A 13,996-nucleotide genomic window follows, 5' to 3' on the forward strand; every position below is an offset into this window, starting at 1 on the left:
CACAGCCCATCCCAGTCGGTCCTAGTTCACCTCAGTTCTCCCCCGCCCAGTCCATCCCAGTCCTCCCAGGTCTTCTCCAGTCCACCCCAATCCATCCAAGCCTGTCCCAGTCCATCCCACTCTGTCCTAGTCCAAGTCCATGCTAGTTCATCACAGTCTGCCCCAGTTCTTCCTGGTCCCCGTCCTCCCCAATCCATTCCCATCCTTCTCAGTCCATCTCAGCCCTCCCAGTCCATCCAGTCCTCCCTGGTCTCAGTCCATCCCATCCCATCCCAGTCCTCCCTGGTCCCAGTTCCTCCTATCCCATCCCAGTCCATCCCATCCCGTCCCAGTCCTCCCAGGTCCAGTCCCAGTCCCTCCCATCCCATCCCATCCCAGTCCAGTCCCATCCCGTCCCAGTCCTCCCAGTCCCAGTCCCAGGTCCAGTCCCAGTCCCTCCCATCCCGTCCCATCCCATCCCAGTCCCTCCCATCCCGTCCCATCCCATCCCATCCCATCCCAGTCCCAGATCCAGTCCCAGTCCCTCCCATCCCATCCCATCCCATCCCATCCCATCCCAGTCCCAGTCCCAGTCCCAGTCCCTCCCATCCCATCCCATCCCATCCCAGTCCATCCCGCTCCTCCCCAGCGCGGGGCGCCCCGCCGGGCAGCCGGAGGGGGCGGGCGCCACGCGCAGCAGTGACCTCACGGTGACGTCACAGCGCGCGTCGCACCCGTGGGAGGCGGTGCCCGCCGGGCCGCCTCCTGATTGGCCGCCGCGCCTGTCCGTCAGCGCCAGGTGGACGCGGCGCTGCCCACCGGCCCGGCGCGAGGTAACGGCGCGGCGTCCTCCCCCCCCCCGGGCTGCTCCCCCCCAGGCTGTTCCCCCCGGGCTGCCCCCCCCCCCCACTGGGTCGGCAACGGGGCGGGGGGGGGGCAGGATCCGCCCCCGCTCCCCCCTGGTTCCTGCCACCCCCCGTTGCCGGTCGCGGATGGGGGGACCGATCGGGCCCCGGCGCCACCACGTGTCACGGTCCCCCCCTCCGGGCAGGGCGGCGCTTTGGGCCTTTCCCGCGGCTCCTCGGGCCTCCCCCAGGGCCGGATCCCTGCGGCCTCGCGTTTCCGGAGCGGCCGGGACACCCGTCCCAGCGGCGGCCTCGGGCCCGTGTCACCCCGCGGACGTCCCCGGGGCTGAGCGGGTATAAGGGCCCTTCCCGGGGCGCACGGGCGGCCCCGCGAGCAGGATCCCGCCTGCTTGGAGCCGGTAGCGCCTCTTTGGGGTCACCAAGTGCTGAGGGGCAGCCCCGGTCCCCAGAGCGCCCTGGCAGGGTCGGGGCTGTGGGACACAAAGCTCTGTCACCCTGGCTGCAGCGCTGGACACGCTGCGATGGCCCTCACAGAGCTAAAGAGGGGTTGATCTCCTGTTGATCCTGTATTTATCCCATGTTTTCTTTCCCTCCATCCCAGAAGCTGCTCCAGGCACCACCAAACCAAGCTGGATTTGAAGTGGTGACCTAAAGGTGAGATACGTCAGGACCAATGTCCCAGGCTTGGCCACCTTCCCTGCTCCTTCCTCCGGCTCTGTAAAACCATGGAAAGCCACTGAAACTGCTTAGAAAAGGTTTTGTGTTTAATGGGATATTTGCCAGCAAATTCAAGCCATGAACACTATATATTTCTTTATTTGTAAAGGTGTTTGAAGTCCTTGAATTTACCCTTTGGCCACCTTAAATCTACTTTCTAATCCCCAGCACAGTTAATCAAATCCACAGTGGTTTGAATTATGAGATGTCCAGGGGGAATTTATAGCTTGTATTGCTGATTATACCTTGACTTTATTATATTGCAAATATCTAACTTATGGTCACGGCTGAGATTTGCAGTCTTCGGGTAGGTGCTTGGAATAACTTTTAGTGACTTCAGACATAATTGGAGGTGACTGATGAGGCTGTCGATACAGATAAACATGTAATCTATAAAGTGTTAATGCTCTTAAGGCAGAGATAGAGGAGGCAGAGTAGGTGACAACGGTGGAGCAGCCTCCAAAAGAAGAAAAAATGGGTAGATTGATGAGCAAGAGTCCAGGATAGCTGGACAGCCCTGCCTGGGAGGGAGTTTGGGGCATTTCAGTCTCCAGAAGGTCCCGAGAGGGATCTCCTCTCCAGGGAGGGAGATCTTTGTTCCTTTGCACTCTCACTCAGGAGGTTTTTAGGGAAACTCAGGAGGTTTTTAGGGAAATACCCCTGGGAAAGTGGGACGGGAAGTTAGGCAGAAGTCGCAGGCACTCACAGATCCCCGGGGCTGGTGGCACCACGCGGGTGACGCGGGCGCTGCCTTCCCCGCCGCAGGGCTCCCGAGGGTTCAGACAGGTCCACGCGGAGCCCCCGCGTTCGCCGCCCTCCTCGTCCAGCCCTGGCCGGGTCGCACAGGCCCTGGGGGAGCCTTGGGTCATCGTGTGCTCCCCTCTTCCCAGCCTGACCTGCAGTTTCTCCCCCACCTTCCTGTGTCAGGATCAGCGAGTCCCGCGCGGGCCCGTGTCCCTCGGGCAGCATGACAAGTGACGTGGTGGAGAACGAGTTCGAGTTCTACTCCAAGGCTGAGAAGTACTGGAAGGACGTGCCCGCCACGGTGGACGGCATGTTGGGCGGCTACGGCCACATCTCGAGCATCGACATCAACAGCTCCAGGAAGTTCTTGCAGAAGTTTCTACGAGTAGGTAGCATGGCTCTGCTCCGGCTCGTCCTGGAGCTGAAGGTCACAGTCTGTCACGCTTCCAAAGACCTGTCCTTCTCCCAGCCTGGAGCTGGGCTCTTCCCCTCCAGGTGGGATCCTCTGTTCCTCACGTGCTGCCAGGGCTTTGCTGTGCAGCAGGTTCCCCTGTTCTAGGCAGGTGACACCCTCCCTGTCCATCAGGGCCACCTGCCAGCCAGGGCTTCAGCAAAGGAGTCTTGTCACCAACGGGACGGAGCAGCCGACACCCACGCAGCCCCTGCCCTTGTGCTGTGGCCCACAGGGCTGCTGCTCACCGTGCCCCAGCCCTCTGGTTGCCCCACTTCTCCACCACCGGCCCCGGGCACCTCTTGGGGTGCGAGTCAGGCCCTCGCGGTTGTCGTTCCAGGAGGGTCCCAACCGGACGGGGACGACGTGCGCTCTGGACTGTGGGGCAGGCATCGGGCGGATCACCAAGCGGCTGCTCTTGCCCATATTCAAAACCGTGGACATGGTGGACGTGACGGAGGATTTCCTCACCAAGGCGCGGAGCTACCTGGGGGAGGAGGGCAGGCGGGTGCGGAACTACTTCTGCTGCGGCCTGCAGGACTTCAGCCCCGAGCCCAACTCCTACGACGTCATCTGGATCCAGTGGGTCATCGGTGAGAGGCGCTCGCCGTGCTGGGCCCTCGCTGTCCTGGCCCATGTCTGGCTTCCCCTGAAGGGAGACGGCAGGGAGGGATTTGGGGACCGCTGTAATGACCAGTGTGGCATCAGTGCCACCGAGGTAGTGCAGCGGCCTGCACTCCTTCTCCTTGCCCCACACAGGGTGAGAGGACACTGCACATGAGGCTCTTTTCTCCAAAGCCTTTGGAGGCCAGAACAGAGGTGTGGGTGGAATGGAGCTGGGCAGATCCCACAGGACACAGTTTAGACATCCCCAAGCTAAAGATTCCACCGTCACCAAAAAACTCTGGCTGCTGCAGTCAGGAGGGATCCAGGCAGCAGCATTCCCTTCTCCTCCCCTTATACACAGGCTGCCTGGGGTCCTGCCCCATAGAGACCCTTCCCGGTCACCCGTCTCTCCCTCAGCACCCTCTCCCTCGTGCTGTGTCCCTGCAGGACACCTCACAGACAACCACCTCTCCGACTTCCTGAAGAGGTGCCGCGCCGGCCTGCGGCCCAACGGCATCGTGGTCATCAAGGACAACATGGCTCAGGAGGGCGTCATCATGGACGATGTGGACAGCAGCGTCTGCCGCGACCTGGACGTGGTGCGGAAGATCATCCGCCGCGCCGGGCTGCACCTCCTGGCCGAGGAGCGCCAGGAGAACTTCCCCGACGAGATCTACCACGTCTACACCTTCGCCATGAGATGAGGGCGGCCGGCGGCGGCGGGGAGGGCTCTCCTGGGCCAGCTCAGAGCACAGGCGGCTCCTGCCAGGGCCGAGGGGTGAGGACGGCGCGTCCAGGGTGGCACGAGGGTGTCCGACTCCTCCTCTGCGCGGCTGGTGGCGAGGACGGGGCTTTGTCTGCCAAGTTGCTGCTGTTTGTGAAAAGAGGTGTTTGCCAAATACATTTTCCTGCCGTTGCGCTCGTGCACGCGGGCTCTGCGCACGTCGGTTTGGTGCTGTGCTCGAGGACACTGTAGGGCACCTGGTGCTGTGCTCAGGGACTCTGCAGCAGGGGCCTGACGTCTCCGGGACCAAGGGGCCTCCCCAGCAAGAGCTGGGCTCCCTGGGCACCAGGGTCCCTGCGGCACGTGGCTGTCTCCCTGTGGGGACACTTGGCCCTTTCCCACTCGTGAATTCACTGCTGCCCCTTTGCTGCTGCTCACGGGTAGGTGAGGGCTTAAGTCAGCAACAGGTTGGGTACAGCAAGGAGGAGAGAGCCCTGCCCTTTGCCTCAAGGTGGATGGGGGAGGTAAAACCAAGTTCTGGGGCTCTGTGGGGCCTCTCAAACCCAAAAGCAGGTCCCCCACATAGGTTGGCAACATGGGAGATGGACGTGAGCTGGGCTTGGAACTCCTGTGTCCTGACCGAGGAAACAAGAACAGGGGTATCCCGGGCAAGGCCGTCCCTTTTCTCCAAACAGGCAGCTGAAAAGCTTGGATCAGCCCTGCGACCCTGTGGGGAGGGTCATCACGCTTGGGGCATTGGCCAGGAACCAGCCCTGGGATCCAACCCTGGACAATAGATTTCGGGGCCACCCAGCCTTGGGACCCTCCAGGCTGTTACGATGACGGGCTCGTGTTGCCAGCCAGGACACCCGCTCCCATCCGGCAGCCTTAGAGCTGCTCCCCATAGATACCTGTTATCCTGCACACCAGGCGCTGCCTTCAGACACTCCCGTCTCCACGTTTACCACCTCCAGACGGTTTTGCCCAAGCCTGACCGCAGAGCTGTGCCAACCTGACACGACCTAACGCGGGCACAACCGCTCAGACCCCAGCCCGTTCCTCTGCATCAGCCAGAGCAGCAGCAGCCCCAGCGCGCTCCCCTCCGCCAGCCTCTTCCCCAGAAGACACGACCCCCTTGCTGCTGTTATAAAAGGCCTCATTTAATAGCTTGTTTTCCATTCCAGACACCAGAGCGTTTCATCACATTTTAAAAACACTGATTCACGAGGATGCACAGCTCCAACACAGGAGAAGGTTAAAATAATGATAACGCTGCTAGGAGGGCAATGTTGGGGGGAACAACCCTTCTGCAGCCAAACTTTGCCTGTTGATTCCAGACCCGTTTGCAATCATTTATACCTGCTCAGAGTTGCTATTTTCTCTCTGCATCTTCTTCTGCATCTGTTCTCCATGGAGAAAAAAAAATAAAAAAGGAAGGGGGCTCAGCTCCCTAGCCAGGCTTTGGCACTTCAGGAGGAACCAGGTGCCTAAAAGGGGAGTCAGACAGCTGCAGCAGGGCTGGTACATAGGACGTCCACGGGTGGCTCCAGAGATTGGAGCTTCCAGTTGCAGACTCTGGAAGAATCCAGAGCCCTGCGGTCATTTCTTGTTCCTGGGAAGGAGACCTTGAAGACCAAGGCCCTGGGAGTAGTTAGCAGGGCAAGAGAGGGGCCTGTAACATGCTGAAGAACGGGCTGGTGCAAGGCACGGAGCAGAGCTGCAGCCGGTTCTCACCCTTGCACGGGTAACGCTCCGCAGAGCCTGGCAGCAGCGGCTGCGTCCGCGCGAAGCCAGGCCGTGCAGGACACGCCGCGGCAGGCCTGGCCCGCGGCGCCTCCTCCCGCCGCTCTCCAGCCTCCGGGATGGGGAACAACCTAAGGCACTGCTTCACCCATCCCAAACGTGGCAGGAGAAGGGACAGGCTGCCCCGTCACAGCGTCCCCAGCTGCTCCGCTAGTCCTGCCAGCGAGACCAGCGGCGCTTTGCTCAAAATCCACCCTTCACCCCAGGATCCAGCTGCCCTGGGTCTCTCCTCACCCTGCCGGGCTCCGGCTGCCTCCCCACACGCGCAGAGCAGGGAGGCCTCCACAGGACACGCAGCGTTGGGTGAGGAAGCCCAGTCCCAAAACGCAGCCGGCTGTGGGCACAGGGACAGCAGCACTTGTCGCTGACGAGAAAGCTGGTCCAAAGCAGGGGCTTGCTGGCTGTCCTGGAAGCACCAGTGCGACCACAGAGGTGGAGGAGACCCTGGCTGGGCTCAGAGCTCCTCGTGCCCAGCAGCAGCGTGGTCAATGAGGAGGTACCACTTCAGCCTGTCTGGCAGAGGTAGGGCCTTGATTTTGACATCCACCGGCCACGGCTTAAGGCGCTGCCGGATGAACACGCGGCAGAGATGTTTCAGCCCTTGGGGAGAACGCTCCAGCTGCTTCAATGAGCAAAACAGGGTCCTGATCTTCTCCCCGTGATACCTGCAGCTGCTGGTGTTCACCTCAAAGTCAGCGGGCAGCCGGACGGCTTGTGAACTGGCCATCATGAGCTCCAGCAGAACCTGAGCCTTCTGGATGAGCTCTGTGGAGAAGCTGTCATCTTCAGAGACACTGAGGTGAGAGCAGAGGCACTCGAAGACGATGTGGAAGCCTGACCAGCACGAGGGGCCGTGCAGGGAGCAGTTGTAGGCAGCGCCCGACTCCAGCAGGAACCGCAGCAGCCGAAAGTGGCGCTTGAAGCTTTTGAAGCAGAGCTGGGTGAGGGACTCGGGGGCCGGGCACTCGCTGGGGTCAGCACCGTGGGCCAGCAGCAGCTGGGTGACGCGGAAGCAGAAGCGATTGATCACCTGCGCCTCCTCCGCGCTGCTGCACACCATCTCCCCCAGCAGGAAAATGATGTAGGTGAAGACAGTGTCACCGTCTTTGGTGGTGGCCCTCACATCCGCGCCTGAAGGGACAGAGATGTGGCCAGGCTTTAGGAGAAAGGAGGACGCAGCTGCACCGCGCACAGCGCAGGAGCTCGGCCACACAGCTTCGTGCTGGCAGAGGAGCATCCCAAACCAAAGCACCGGCCCTCACAGGGCATCCTCCCAAGCACTGCTCTCTGCCACCCAGCTGCTCCAACAGCACAGAAACCACCCAAAAGTTCCTGTCTGGACACAACTGTTTCCTCTATGGCACGAAGACCCAATACATGTTCCATAAGGTGCCAGACTGTAAGTGATGAATCGTCCTTGGAGCCTCCTTTGGAAAGGGTACAGCAAAGGTGGCCAGGACAGCACTAACCATGGCACCACCAGGCTTTACTCTTGCCCAAGAGGGATCATAGAGAAGCTGGTAGGGCAGTGCCAGGTGCTGTACAAAGAATCAGCTGGCTCTGGGCCTGGAGGAGTCACAGGTTGAGGGGGTAGAAGGTTTTTCTCACCTCCTTCCAGGAGGAGACGGATGCTCTCGGTGTTGTGGATCTGGACTCCATCACTGCTGGCCAGGGCATGCAACAACGCTGTCTTTCCTGCAATGGAGCAATCAGTCAGCGCAGGGAAAACAGCACCTGAGCTCAAGAGAAACACCTGCTCCAAAAAGCAGGGGGGAACGGAGCCCACCCACCAACCAGATGGTTAAACGTGGGGACAGAAGCAGCCCTCCCTGTCGCAGGCTCCCACTGGCCCCACACTGCTACCCAGCTGCAAGGACAGGGAGATGGGCCACACATGCAGGGCTGGTGGTGGCACCAGAGGACACACAAGCAGTGACAGGCACCACAAGGCGATGGTGACACAGCCCCATCCCAGAGCACAGGACACAGGCTGTTCCCAACAGCCTGGGAAGAGCAGGGTGGGTGTCAACCTCCTCCTGCACCAGACAGAGCCAAGACCAAGGAGAAAACAGGACGTCAGAGCGTGTGCAACCTGCACCCAACTTCCAAAATAGTTGATGCCCAAGAAGTGTCTGCGGCAGCGAGGGCCCCGGGGCAGCACCCCGCTCGGCACGCTGCGCAGCCGGGCGCACACGCACCGTTCTTGTCGGCCGCGTTGACGTCGGCCCCCAGCTGGAGGAGCCGCTGCAGGCAGGGCAGCCGCTCGGGCTCCTCGCTGGCCAGGTCCAGGGGGCTGCTCTCGTGGATCTGCACAGAGCAAGAGGGAAATAGGTTAATTACTACTGAAGATCATCTGGGAGCTCCTCTGGCAAGACGCTACTTCACTACAGGCAATGCAGAGAGCGTAATTCACCACCCCATAACCAAGTGGATTTTCCACTTGGTGTGTGCCAGGGGTGCCACCACTCTGTGGCACAAGCAGGTCTGCTCAGCCAAAACTGTGACCCTCTGCCATAGAAACGACATCCACGAGGCCCTGGACATGGGGAGCAGCGTCCCCAGCAAAGTCTCAATAGATTCGCTCTGGCCACGGCCCGGCACCAAGCCCCTACCCGGTCTCTGCGGTTGATGTCGGCCCCGTGGCGCACCAGGAGCTCCACCATGTCCGGCTGGTTGCGGAGCACAGCGATGTGCAGGGGGGTGTAGTAGGTCACTGGATCTGGGGACACGAAAACATATTGTCAGAGGAAACCAAGGGCCCTCCTCGGAGCGGCTGCAGTATCTTGCAAAAGGCAATAAACAGGACGGGAGGAGGCACCAAGAAAACAGGAGCCTGGAAGCAGGGCTGTTATCAGCAGCCCAGAGGCTCCTTCTGCAACGGCTCCACCCGGCTGGAAGCCCCAGTGCAGCCAAGCGGCTCCCGGGGCCCTGGCCACAGGCAGGGGACGGAGCAGACACCCTCCAGCCCCGCGTGAGAGGCGACAGGACCTCTACATCCCAGGAAAACGTCTCAGCCCCAGCAGCCAGGCAGTCTCCCTGCCGGATGCCACCCCTCAGCCAAGGGAGGGGACTTCGGCAACGGCAGCGGTGACCGCTCGGCGTCACTTTACCTTCAAAGCTGAGCTCGGCGCCGAACTCCAGGAGGATTTCTGCCGCGGGGACGAGCCCCAGCTCGGCGACCTTGAGCAGGGCGTAGCTCACGCCCTCCTGGTAGAACGGGGAATGCGTCTCCCTCTCCAAGACCCGTCTCACGGCGCACAGGCAGCTCCTGTCACCGCCCAGACAGGCGGCGCTGGGGACACAGAGAAGCGGCCGGTTACTCGGCCGAACGGGGCTCCCCTCCGCCGTGATCACAGGGTCGGGGCAGCGCCAGGGAGGAAGAAGGAGCCCGGGTGCCTCCTCGTGTTCCGTAACGCCCCGTCCCTGCCCGTGTCACCTCTGCAGGGCGCTCTGCCGCTCCGCAGCCCCCGGCAGCTCCAGCAGCGCCAGGATCTCGTCGACGAGGGGCTGGTACTCGAAGATGATCCTGCGGAAGCCGTGCAGGAAGGGCATGGTGCTCCGCGGCGCGCGCCCGCCGCCCGGGCGCCTCCAGCATGGCAGGGGCCTCCTGTGCCCCCCGGTCCCCGCGGGGCTTGGCCTCCTTCAAGGACAAAGCGGCCTCCGTGGCGCGGGCCGCACCGACACAAGACAGGGCCCCGCCGGCCCCTCTGCACCCGCGGGACAAGCACGGGGAGCCCCCGCACCCCCCCAGGGACACCCCGGTAGCCCCCAAGCCCCCCGCAGCACCACAGGGGCCGGCGGGAGCCCCTTCCCGCCCCGCTCTCCATAGGGACGAGCCCCGTAGGCCCCGTAACCCGCCCAGCCCCCGCCAGGGCGGTGGCTGAGGCCGCCCCAACTCATTGCACCTATGGGGGGGGGGCAGCTCGGGGGTCCCCCCGTAACCCTCCCCCGGAGTGTCCCGGTTCCGCCCGCCCCGGTGCTCCCGCCGCCGCCGCCGCCGCCGCCGCCCGCACCTCCAGCCCCGCCGCTCGCCGGAAGCGGAAGCCGGCCCCGGGGGCCGGCTGGAGGGCGCGGCTTTTTCATGGGGGTGTGGTTTTCGGTGGTTCGGGGGCGTGGTTTGGTGAGGGGGCGTGTCTTCGCGGCGGGGCGGGGTTTGTCGGGGGCGGTGGCTCTGTGAGGGAAGGGGCGGGGCGCGGAGGGGGCGGGGCGCGGCGCGGAGGGGGCGGGGCGCGGCGCGGAGGGGGCGGGGCCTGCGCCGGCCGCCAGGGGGCGGCAGCGGGGGCGCGCAGCAGGTGCGCGTGCCCGTCCCGCGCTCCCTTTCCCTGCCCTTCCCTCTCTCCCTGTCCTTTTTTTCCCATTTCCTTCTTCTCACCTCGTCCTTTCTCTTCCCCTTCCTATCCCTGTTCCCTTTCCCATCCCTGTTCCCTTCCCCATTCCCTTCCCCATCCCTGTCTCCTGCTGGTTTCCCTGGTCATGTCCCCTTTTCTCCCCACTCCTTTCCCTCGCACCTCTTCCTCTCTGCTTCACTTGCCAAGGCAGTTTCCTGCATCCCGCAGTGCTGTGCTGGGCCCTCACTCCTTCCCAATGGGAAGGGACCAGACACACATTCCCGGTGGCACATGCTGACCACTGCTCCAAGCTGGCTCAGAGAGCCAAGCAGCAGGGAACCTCAGCGGGACCGTTATCCCAAGTTTATAGCTATTATCACCATCGCCATTAACCTTAAGGTCATCTTAGTGGGATGTCCGGGCAGGCAGAGCACTGCCGAGGTGCAGCGCCAAGCGGAGCCACCTTGGCTTCCTTATTTCCTTATTTGCTCTATTTTCCATATTTATTTCATACTGGTGGAGCTCTTCCAAGTGCCTGCACGCAGTAGGGGCAAAGGGGTGAGGGGCTACCCTGGCGGGGGGGTGGCACCATTGCAAATCCGGAGCCTCCAGAGCATCCGGCTGAGCCCCAAACCCTCTGGAGCATCCAGGCGCCCAGCCCGGGCACAGGGGAGTCCAGAGCATCCTGCATTTCCTGGCTGGGCTCCTGGCAGCCAGAATGTCCCTGCCCCGGGGCCGGGAAACGCCGGCACCGCATTCCAGCGCAGAAGCATTTCGCAAATGTGCCCCCCCCCCCAACTCCTCGCCCCCATCCGAACAACCCCCGCTGGCTGCAGAGGGGCCTTGGGGGTCCGGAGCGGCGCCAAGAGCCCGATCAAAACCAGCGCATGGAGGTGTCAGGCCCAGAGAGACGACTGGGATGAAGCCCCATCCCGAGAGCCGGCGCGGGAGCCCCTCGGCTGCGGCGTCAGGGCTTCGCCGCGGATCCCGGTGCCGGCGGCGGGAGCTGCACGCGCCCGTGGCGGCGGCCGGGAAGAATGTGCCTGGCGATCCATCAGGGAGACAGAGCCGCGGCGAGCCGAAGAAAGAGGGGCATTTTAGGAGGAAAGCCAGGGAAATTTGATCATTAAGAAATCCTCCTGGCTGTCTGGGGGAATTTAATTAAATTGCTGGAAAGGGCTACGAGCACATCTGGATCCAATATGTGCAGCTTTGATTTTTTTTTTCTTTCTTTCTCTCTTTTTTTTTTTTTTCCTAGTTCACTCTTTTCCCATCTCACTGTCGAACGAAGGAGGTGGGGGGGGAATAAAAGGGAAATAGCAGAGCCACGGAGCATTGGTTCATCTGGGAGCGGGATTCCTGGCAGGGAAAGAAAGGGAGAGAGGGAACAAGAAAGACGGAGTGAAAGAAAGGGAGGGAATATGAAATCAGGGAGAGAATCCCTTGGGCCAGCCTAGCCGGGGGAGTTTATGGCACCTCCGGCTGTTAAGCCAAGTAGCTGTTAGGACACGGGGGCGCTGGGAGCCGGAGTGGGGAGCGGGAAGGAAGGATCTGCACCCGGGCAAGCTGGGAGGGATGCAGGGAGAAGTGGGAATTGCTGCGGGGATGGGGATGCCCTTCCTATGCCATGGGGTGAGCAGCCCATCGGGGGCCACACGGTGCTGACCCCAGCATCCTGATCCCTCTGCGTGACCGGGCTGGAGCGTGGGTCATTCCTGGCACCTGGTGCTGGAGGGACAGGCACCCATAGGGACCCGCATAGGGCCTGGCCACTCCTGCTTGGCTTGCAGCAACCCCAGGCAGGGGGTTGCCTGCAGGAGATGGCCATGAGCATCCGGGGACAAAATCGCAGCTGTAGGTGGCAAGGGACACCACTGTCCTCTGTGAGTGCTGCGTGAGGCCACCTGGGCACTGGGGCTCTCCAGCCAAGAAAAATTCCCTGGCACTGAGCACCCCAAAGCCCTGGTGGCCTCCACTCCAACCGGGGGTGTGCAGCACTTGCAGGGGGTGAGCATTGCTTGCAGGGGACATGCGGTGCTTGCAGAAATCATGCAGTGCTTGCAGGGGATGCACGATGCTTGCAGGGGCATGCAGTCCTTGCAAGGGTGCGCAGTCCTTGCAGGGATGTGTCCCATGGCTCTTCCAAGGCAGCAAGCTGGTTGCCCATCCCTGACGAGGGTGCCACTCTGGGCTGGCACCTTTAGGGACAAAGCTGCGTCCCAGGCATGTGGCATCAGCCCCTTGGAGCCCACAGTGCAGCCCAGCTGGAGTCCCTTGCGCCTGATCCTAGCAGGATCACGGGAGCGTTTCCACCAGGAAAGGGCATCCTGGGTGGGAATCACCAAGCCAGCTCTACACTCCACTGTTAATCCCTTGAAAAGCATTTTTATTTTTCTATTCCAAAAGAAGATCTTGCTGTGGCAAGCCAGGAACCAAGCGGACAGGGGGTTGCAAACAAATGGGTCTGGCTTCGGTGCCTTGTGCGGCTGGCGGGGCTAAAAAAAATGATGCTTGGGAAAAGAAAAAAAAAAAAAGTCAAATCCTACAGCTAAAAAGGAAATTGCATTAATACAGATTGTTTTATTTAAAAAAAGCAAACCCTGACCTCTACTTCAAAAAAGTCATTAGACATTCCCCTTCTGAAAGGCCGACAGGGGATATTACTGAAAGGCCAGTTAATTTCTCAATGACTTACTGTTCTTGCTCCGCTCATGGAAATGTGTAAAGAGTCCGAGGGTAATTTAAGGCACCCTGCAGAAAGGTGTGTAAATCTTTGCATGTCTAAAGAAACTTTACCAGACCGCTAGGATTGGGAAAAAGAAAATGCTTGGTTTTTTTTTCTTTTTCTTTTTTTTTAAACTTTCCTTTGGAACTCTGATCCCCTTTGATCATAAAAAAAGGTCATATTTCACCCCGAAAAAAAAAATCAGCAATCACAGGGCCCGAGGAAGTGCGAACCCAAGGGGGTTTCGCCGACGATTATTCCCTCTGTTTAATTATTTAACGCCGTGAGCTGAGCAAAAGCCCCTGGAAAAGCCAGATGGGTTCAAGAGCTGGGTCTGGCCAAGGGCACGAGGAGGAAGAGGATGATGACTGCGGGGGGAGGCAGGTCGGGCCGTGACACTGCGGCCCCCTGTGAAATAATCCTGGCAAGATGTTCCCTGGCCCTGAGGGGACCTTTGGGCCAAGGGAGGGGACAGTGGACAGATCCCTGTGGGAATGTGGGCATCCTCCAAAGGACTGATCCCACTGGCTGTGAGGATTGGCCAGGCTGTTCCCTGAGTGATTTTGGGGGGTAAATTTTGGGGAAGGGGCCACTCCAGGTTATTCCGCAGGAAGTGTGTCCGTGGGGTAGGATGCCAGGCTGGTCTCTGAGAGCTCAGGCCAAAAATTTGAACCAGTTGGTGCAAAAGTTGGACCGAGTGAAGGGGGGAAGGGGGCTTGTCCTGCTCCTTTGGACAGCCCTCCCCACAGGGGGCTGCAGGGGACATTCTGCGTGGCAGAGGTGGACACGGGGGACACGCAGAGCGTCCTCACGTGCAGCCGGGCATGGGGCACGAGCAAGAGGAAGAAACTCCTCATCATCCTCTCCCATTTCGGCTCCTCAACCCTAATCCAGCCCTCACTGGCCACCAGCCCCAGCCGCCAGTTTCTGTTTGCCTCCCCCTCCCCATATATATATATATGTATGTTTAATATTTAAAGAGGAAAAAACTCCTTTTTCCTCTCGCCGTGGCTGGTTTTCATTAGGGAGGTTTCTTTGCAAGCCCAAGGGAAG

The 13,996-nt window shown here is 60.9% G+C and overlaps 2 protein-coding genes across 3 annotated transcripts; one reads left to right on the plus strand and one right to left on the minus strand.

The window, feature by feature from the left end:
* The first annotated feature begins 761 nt into the window (after positions 1-761).
* NTMT1 (N-terminal Xaa-Pro-Lys N-methyltransferase 1) lies at positions 762-4,099 on the plus strand. Of its 2 annotated transcripts, XM_088525234.1 has the most exons (5): positions 762-812; positions 1,447-1,499; positions 2,490-2,691; positions 3,098-3,350; positions 3,811-4,099. In XM_088525234.1, the coding sequence occupies exons 3-5, from the start codon at positions 2,530-2,532 to the stop codon at positions 4,065-4,067; spliced, it is 672 nt and encodes a 223-aa protein (XP_088381360.1). In that variant the 5' UTR covers positions 762-812; positions 1,447-1,499; positions 2,490-2,529; the 3' UTR covers positions 4,068-4,099. The 2 variants fall into 2 exon arrangements, with proteins under 2 accessions (XP_088381360.1, XP_088381361.1); XM_088525235.1 differs by lacking the exons at positions 762-812; positions 1,447-1,499 and adding an exon at positions 1,508-1,600.
* Positions 4,100-6,336: 2,237 nt separating this feature from the next.
* ASB6 (ankyrin repeat and SOCS box containing 6) lies at positions 6,337-9,500 on the minus strand. The gene is made up of 6 exons (XM_010211186.2): positions 9,327-9,500; positions 9,001-9,182; positions 8,503-8,609; positions 8,089-8,197; positions 7,499-7,585; positions 6,337-7,021 (listed from the first exon to the last, which is right to left on the minus strand). Exons 1-6 carry the CDS (start codon positions 9,440-9,442, stop codon positions 6,345-6,347), a joined length of 1,278 nt encoding a protein of 425 aa, XP_010209488.2. The 5' UTR covers positions 9,443-9,500; the 3' UTR covers positions 6,337-6,344.
* Between the last annotated feature and the right edge of the window lie 4,496 nt (positions 9,501-13,996).

This window comes from Tinamus guttatus, unplaced genomic scaffold (assembly GCF_059628265.1).
Source record: "Tinamus guttatus ecotype Peru unplaced genomic scaffold, ASM5962826v1 Tinamus_guttatus_pri_ptg000226l, whole genome shotgun sequence".
In the NCBI taxonomy this organism is placed as follows: domain Eukaryota; kingdom Metazoa; phylum Chordata; class Aves; order Tinamiformes; family Tinamidae; genus Tinamus; species Tinamus guttatus.